Here is a 7,205-nt window from a genome sequence, read left to right as displayed (position 1 = left end):
AGGTGCGGTCACCTCCCACTACCGTTTCCAAAATTGTATAAAAGCGGAATCTTTCACCCTCTCGACGGAGAGTGTGGAACGAGCCAGGAAAAGTCACATATCTTATACTTGTTCCATCCTCTCATATAAGCCACTTGTATCGTAAAAGTTCTACAATAAATACCATACTCTTTTACATCAAAAGAAAGATAAAGATTATTGAATACCTACCTTTGACGGATCCAAGGAGCCATAATCTACATCGCCGACCAACAGCTAATTATCCTGGGGTTTTACCTCCTTAACTGCAAGAAGAAGAACCCATCAACGGAGACGTTCTGCCGGATCGAGCCACCTCGCATCACCCAGGACGTCACAATAATTTTTGTGCGCAAACGAATTGTCGGCAAATGAGATGTTGGCAAACGACACTGTAGGCAATTGATTTGTAGGCAATTGGGACCCTCCCCAAAGTTACTGTAATAAATGATGTAAAAATGTATGAAACATCTAAAAACTCGATAATAAATCACAATAAATTTAGATCCATTAGAGTTGACGGGACTAACTTCTAATATTGGGATTATTATGATAAACATTTAAAGGTAAACTAATCAATTATTTTGCATTCTATTCTATTTACATTGAGATAATAAAAACGATTATAGTATTTTTTTTTTACAAAAAACCAGCCATGTTTGCAACAGCCTCAATACTACACACATCTCTTATGTTAGTAAAAAATATTAAAAATTAAACTAAAAAAAATATAACTTTTGTAAAAGTATATTTATAAAATTTCTGTAACGAAAACTTCAAGAAATTCGACAATAATTTGACATTTTTTTCATATTGCAAAAATTAAAATTCTCCACAATATTACTACGGAACGAAAAATCTTTAAAAGTGCCTTTTCACGAGCCGCTGAAACTGACTGTTTGAGCGACAAAAATGATCACGTGACAACTTTTGTCGCTGAACTAAACAGCGATAATTTTTGTACATGAAAAGGGTAGCAGGGCGACATAATTGAAAGTTGAGAGACAGATTTTGCGTCGTTTGTGTAATCAGTTAAAAACAAATTTTGCATTATTTGTGTAACCAGTTATATTAACCTGTATATTACGCGATGGCTTCTAGAAAACAAAAATATCACAATTGGCTACTAAATTGTAATCGTATGATTCAAGAAAGTGAAATAAAATATAACAATGATATTATTTTTGCCATTACTTTGCTGTTGACAAATCAAACTCAAAAAAGATATTATTCTAAAAAAAAGTTTTGGGTTACACCGCTGTTTCAAAATCGTAATGAGCACGGCTTTTATAAAGCTACCTTACCATATATAAGATTAGAAAGTGCAAGATTTATTAATTATTTTCGCATGTCATCAACACAATTGGAAGATTTGTTACAAATTGTTGCACTAAAACTCCAGAAGCAGACATTTATGAGAGAGCCTGTCAGTGCTGAAGAACGTTTGTGTTTAACTTTAAGGTTTGTTTTATTACATTTGTTAAATAAACAAAAAATATAAAAGCGACATATAGACAACTGATTATATGGATAATTTAAAATTTATTACTAACACACTATTGTCTTTCACATATGTAAGCGCAGAGAAAAATTAACGGAGCTACCGGGACTCGAACTCGGGATCCTTCGCTCACACGCCTAGCACTTAGGCTGCTACCCCACGACTGCTCCACTACTACGCTAATTTCTCCGATCCCTCATCAATACTGGCCCTACGGCCCCAAATCTCCTACACATATAGATATTTGGCTTCTGGCGACTCAATGATATCGATGTCATATCAATATTTATTAGGATATACAACAATATGCAACATCATATCTGAAACGTGTGAAATACTTTGGAATATGTTGTGTCCAGTTGTTCTTCCACTTTCTTTGACCAAAGAAGATTGGCTTCGTATTGCAGCAGATTTCGAACATCGATGCAATTCTCCGCATTGTATTGGTGCCCTTGACGGAAAACATATTGTTCTTCAAGTATGAATTTCAATAATATTATCATATAGATTTCTGATATCTCTGATTTTTAAGTCAAATACAATTATTATAATATTTTTTCAGTGTCCTGCTAATGCTGGTTCTATGTATTATAATTACAAAAACAGTCACAGTATTATTTTAATGGCAATATGTGATGCTAATTATTTATTTACATTTATCGACATAGGAGCCTATGGTAGACGCAGTGATGGTGGCATTTTCAAAGAATGCCAGTTTGGTAAAAAGTTCGAACAAAAGAAAATGGATGTACCAGATGCGGATATTATTTCTGAAAATGGTCCCACATTGCCATATTGCCTTGTTGGAGACGAAGCATTCCCTTTAAAAGAATATTTGCTTCGGCCATACTCAGGAAGAGGCGGACTGACCAAAGAGAAAAATATCTTTAATTATAGACTGAGCCGTGCTAGGCGAATTATTGAAAACACATTTGGGATTCTTGCTAGCCAATGGCGAATATTGAGGAAGCCAATAATTGCAAAAGTGGAAACTGTAGAAAAAATTGTGCAAGCCATTGTGTGTTTGCACAACTGGTTACGCAAACAGGACATCAACGTTAATAAATACGTACCTGTAAATATGGTTGATCATTTTGATGATCATAATAGCTTTATACCTGGCACTTGGAGAACGGTTCTTGAAAATGGTTCTGCTTATCGTGAAATACAACGAGTAGGATCATACATGAGCACTCAAAAAAATATGGAAATGCGAGATAAGTTTTGCACATATTTTAATAATGAAGGCTCTGTACCATGGCAAAATAGTTTTTGCTGAAAATGTATTTTGAAATATCTATATATATAAGTACCGGACGTCTGTCTGTCTGTCTGTCTGTCTGTCTGTCTGTCTGTCTGACCGCAAACTACTCATTCGTTAGTGGACCGAATTTTTATCAAGGGTACATGAAATAGGGGTAGAATTTCCCGGGGAGTGCCATAAAGTGTATAGTTTTTCGTTACCGATTTTCTGGAAACCGATTTTTCTAATTTTTCTAATTTTTCGGGAAATAATCGACCGAATTTAAAAGAATTATATATGAAACAGAGGTAGAATTTTCCGGGGAGTGCTATAAAGTGTATAATTTTTCGTTACCGATCTTTTTGGAAACCGGTTACAAAATTTTTCCAATTTTTCGGAAATTAATTGACCGAATCTTAAAAAATTATATGAAGTAGGGGTAGAATTTCCCGAAGATTGCCATAAAATATATAATTTTTTGTTACCGATCTTTGGGGAAATCGGTATCAGAAAATTTTCCAATTTTTCGGAAATTAATTGACCGAATTTCAAACAATTGTACATGAAGTAGAGGTAGAATTTTCTGGGGAGTGCTATAAAGTGTATTATTTTTTGTTACCGATCTTTTTGGAAACCGGTTACAAAATTTTTCCAATTTCTCGGGAAATAATTGAATCTTAAAGAATTACATATGAAATAAAGATAGAATTTCCCCGGGATTGCTATAAAGTGTACAATTTTTTGTTACCGATTTTTTTGGGAACCGGTTACACATTTTTTCCAATTTTTCGGGAATTAATTGACCAAATCTTAAAAAATTATATATGAAATAGGAGTCGTGTCAAAATTTTTTTAATTTTTGGAGGATAAGTTTAATTTTTTATTAATGGATAATTTTTCATTAATGAATTGATTTTCTTGATCTATATATATAAGTACCGGACGTCTGTCTGTCTGATATATGAAACAGAGGTAGAATTTATGAAACAGAGGTAGAATTTTTCGGGGAGTGCTATAAAGTGTATTATTTTTCGTTACCGATCTTTTTGGAAACCGGTTACAAAATTTTTCCAATTTCTTGGGAAATAATTGAATTTTAAAGAATTACATATGAAATAAAGGTAGAATTTCCCCGGGATTGCTATAAAGTGTACAATTTTTTGTTACCAATTTTTTTTGGAAACCGGTTACAAAATTTTTCCAATTTCTTGGGAAATAATTGAATTTTAAAGAATTACATATGAAATAAAGGTAGAATTTCCTCGGGATTGCTATAAAGTGTACAATTTTTTGTTACCAATTTTTTTGGGAACCGGTTACACATTTTTTCCAATTTTTAGGGAATTAATTGAACAAATCTTTAAAAAAAATTTTTGAGATATCAAGCTGAATTTTTTTTTATGGATAATTTTTATAGATAATTTTTGAGTAGTTCGCGGTCAGACAGACAGACAGACGTCCGGTACTTATATATATAGATAAGTATAATCTATATTATCTGCTTTTTATTGAATTTATCTATATAGATTCTGATTTAACAATAATAAAACTTTGCAATTCTCTCTGAATATTTTTATATATTTATAATATTTTTAAATTTTATGAGGTAAGAGTAGAATTTTACATAGAATAATATAAAATATAATTTTTCGATTACGAATATAAGGTAGGAGTAGAATTTTACATGGAATAATATAAAATATATAATTTTTTGATTACGAAATTTGTTTTATCTAAAATTTATATTGTTGCAAACCTGCTTTTTGAAATGATTATAGATAATCTTTGCAAAATTTTATGGGAAAAATAATTTTAATAATAAAATTTTACAATTCTCTCTGAATTGCAAAATTTTATTATTGTTACATTTTTTAAATTTTTCGGAAAATAATCGACCGAATTTTAAACAATTGTATATGAAACAATTTTCAGGAATTTATGATCGAATATATGATATGATTAAAGAAAATATCAAAGAAATATATAATTTTTCGATTACGGAATTTGGAGATAAAATTTGGAGATAATGAAGTGATTCATAAAGAAGAATCGTGTTATTGCTCAATTTGTTTATACATTTGATCAAATCTGAAAGAATTGTAATGCAGTAAGAGTAGAATTTTGTGGAGAGTGCTATAAAATCTCTATAAATTGAAAAAATTTTATTATTGTTACAAATCTGCTTTTTATACTTTAATAATTTTATCTGAAATTTATAATGTTGCAAACCTGCTTTTTGAAATGATTATAGATAATCTATATTATCTATATACATTGATAGAATTTATATGAAATTTTGCAACGTATACATCGGTAACATGTGAAAAATTTGAGAAAGAGTTGAAGTTGTTTTAGAGATTAGAAATATGAATTAACCTAAGGAGTGCAAATCTATATGTAAAACATGTCATTAATAAATTGAATGCTCAATTTGCATTAATTACGTATTTGAATGAGCGCATTTTGAACACGCAATTAATGTAATTTGGAAGATAACTGTACGCGTATTACAAGTACGTTATATACGCATTGGCACTCCTTAGGAAGTTTATCCTGATGATGATAGGATTTTAAATCATATTTTTTTTAGTTTCACAAATATGATAGGATTTTAAATCATATTTTTTTTAGTTTCACAAATATTTTATTTAACAAAAAAAAATTGTTTTATTGTGTTTCTGTTATAAAAGTTTTTTCCTGTTTCCTGTGGCTGTTTTTCCGTTCGTTTTTAATAAAAGGTAAATAAAAAGACATTAAAATAGTCATACTGCTATATTTTTAATTATAGGTATATATTTTTAATTATAGTATACAGTAAATTTTTCGAATTTAGAGAAAAAGTGAATTTTAAGAGTATAAAATGCCTAGAAAGAGAAAAGGCGAAAATTTGAGTAGAGTGAGTCGTGAAAGCAGCCGTTTAAGGCAGAGACGAAAAAATGAGAATAAGAAGGAAAGGACTGAAAGGCTTAAAGCTGATGCTCAGAGACATGCCCAGCAGAGGGCAGAGGAAAATGATGAGACAAGATCTCAACGACTTGAAAATGATGCCCAGAGACATGCTCAGCAGAGGGCAGAGGAAAATGATGAGACAAGATCTCAACGACTTAAAAATGATGCCCAGAGACATGCTCAGCAAAGGGCTGACGAAAGTAATGAGGCAAAATATCAAAGAATTGAAGCTGATGCTCAGAGACATGTTCAACAAAGGGCCGACGAAAATGATGAAACAAAGTCTAAACGATTTGAAAATGATGCCAAGAGACATGCTCAGCAGAGGGCAGAGGAAAATGGCGAAACAAGATCTCAACGACTTGAAACTGATGCCCAGAGACATGCTCAGCAAAGGGCCGACGAAAATGATGAAACAAGGTATCAACGACTTGAAAATGATGCCCAGAGACATGCTCAGCATAGGGCAGAGGAGAATGATGAGACAAGATCTCAACGAATGGAAGCTGATGCTCGAAGACATATTCAGAGAAGGTGCAAAGCCAAACAAATAAATCACCAAATTGCGCTAATTGCCAAAGGTCAAGAAATAAATGTGCCTGTTCACACACTGGGCCAAATGAATGTCGAATGCCAATTTTGCAAACCATTAAACTTTATATGTGAAAAGCCCAAAGATGGAAAATTTACATATTGTTGCCAAAAGGGCAAGCTTCAATTAAAACACATAAATTTTCCTGAATTTCTTAAAAAATTATTTATGGGAAATGATGCTAAATCTAAGAATTTTAGGAATAATATTCGTTCATATAACAGTGCTTTAGCTATGGCTTCCATGGGTGCCCCGGGCAATAAGAATCCCTTGGATGTAATAAACGTTGCTCCTTATTGCTTAAAGATTCATGGGCAATATCATCATTTGACCACGACGGCAATGCGCCCAGAAGATGGGCAAGCTCCGCGTTATGCACAGCTTTACTTTTTGGATACGGAAGAAGCTGTTTACCATAGAATGAAAAACAAAGCCAACCAAGGATGTGATTCAGCTCTAATGAGAGATCTGTCATGCTTCATGGTTCAATGCAATGAATTTGCTAAGACTTTTAAAATGATGAGTCAAGTTGAACAAGATCTCAATCCGAAAGGCACTAAAGCCCCAAATTTGATGTTATCCTTTAGAAATAATCCTCAACACGATCAAAGAAGATACAATGCTCCACGAGCTAATGAAATAGCCGTAGTTTTTCAAAATATTGATGGTGAGCCTCCATTTGAAAGAGACATTCGAATTTATAACAAAAATTCAAATGATGTACAACAAATTTCAATTCTGGACAAAAGGTGTGACCCAATGTGTTACCCTTTGTTATATCCATACGGTAATGATGGATGGTATTCAGAATTGAAATCTCATAATCCTAAATATCCAGGATTCAAAATAACTCAAATGGATTATTATGCTCACTTGCTGGCACCAAGAGCAGAATTTAGTCA

At 32.3% G+C, this 7,205-nt stretch overlaps 1 protein-coding gene across 1 annotated transcript; it reads left to right on the top strand.

The window, feature by feature from the left end:
• The first annotated feature begins 958 nt into the window (after nt 1-958).
• LOC139824743 (putative nuclease HARBI1) lies at nt 959-2,798 on the top strand. Its single transcript, XM_071797281.1, has 3 exons — nt 959-1,479; nt 1,760-1,997; nt 2,082-2,798. Exons 1-3 carry the CDS (start codon nt 1,109-1,111, stop codon nt 2,796-2,798), a joined length of 1,326 nt encoding a protein of 441 aa, XP_071653382.1. The 5' UTR covers nt 959-1,108.
• Nucleotides 2,799-7,205: the final 4,407 nt, after the last annotated feature.

This window comes from Temnothorax longispinosus, unplaced genomic scaffold (genome assembly GCF_030848805.1).
Source record: "Temnothorax longispinosus isolate EJ_2023e unplaced genomic scaffold, Tlon_JGU_v1 HiC_scaffold_541, whole genome shotgun sequence".
NCBI classification, from domain to species: domain Eukaryota; kingdom Metazoa; phylum Arthropoda; class Insecta; order Hymenoptera; family Formicidae; genus Temnothorax; species Temnothorax longispinosus.
Note: the sequence above shows the minus strand (reverse complement) of the source record. Positions and strands in the feature narration are given on the sequence as shown.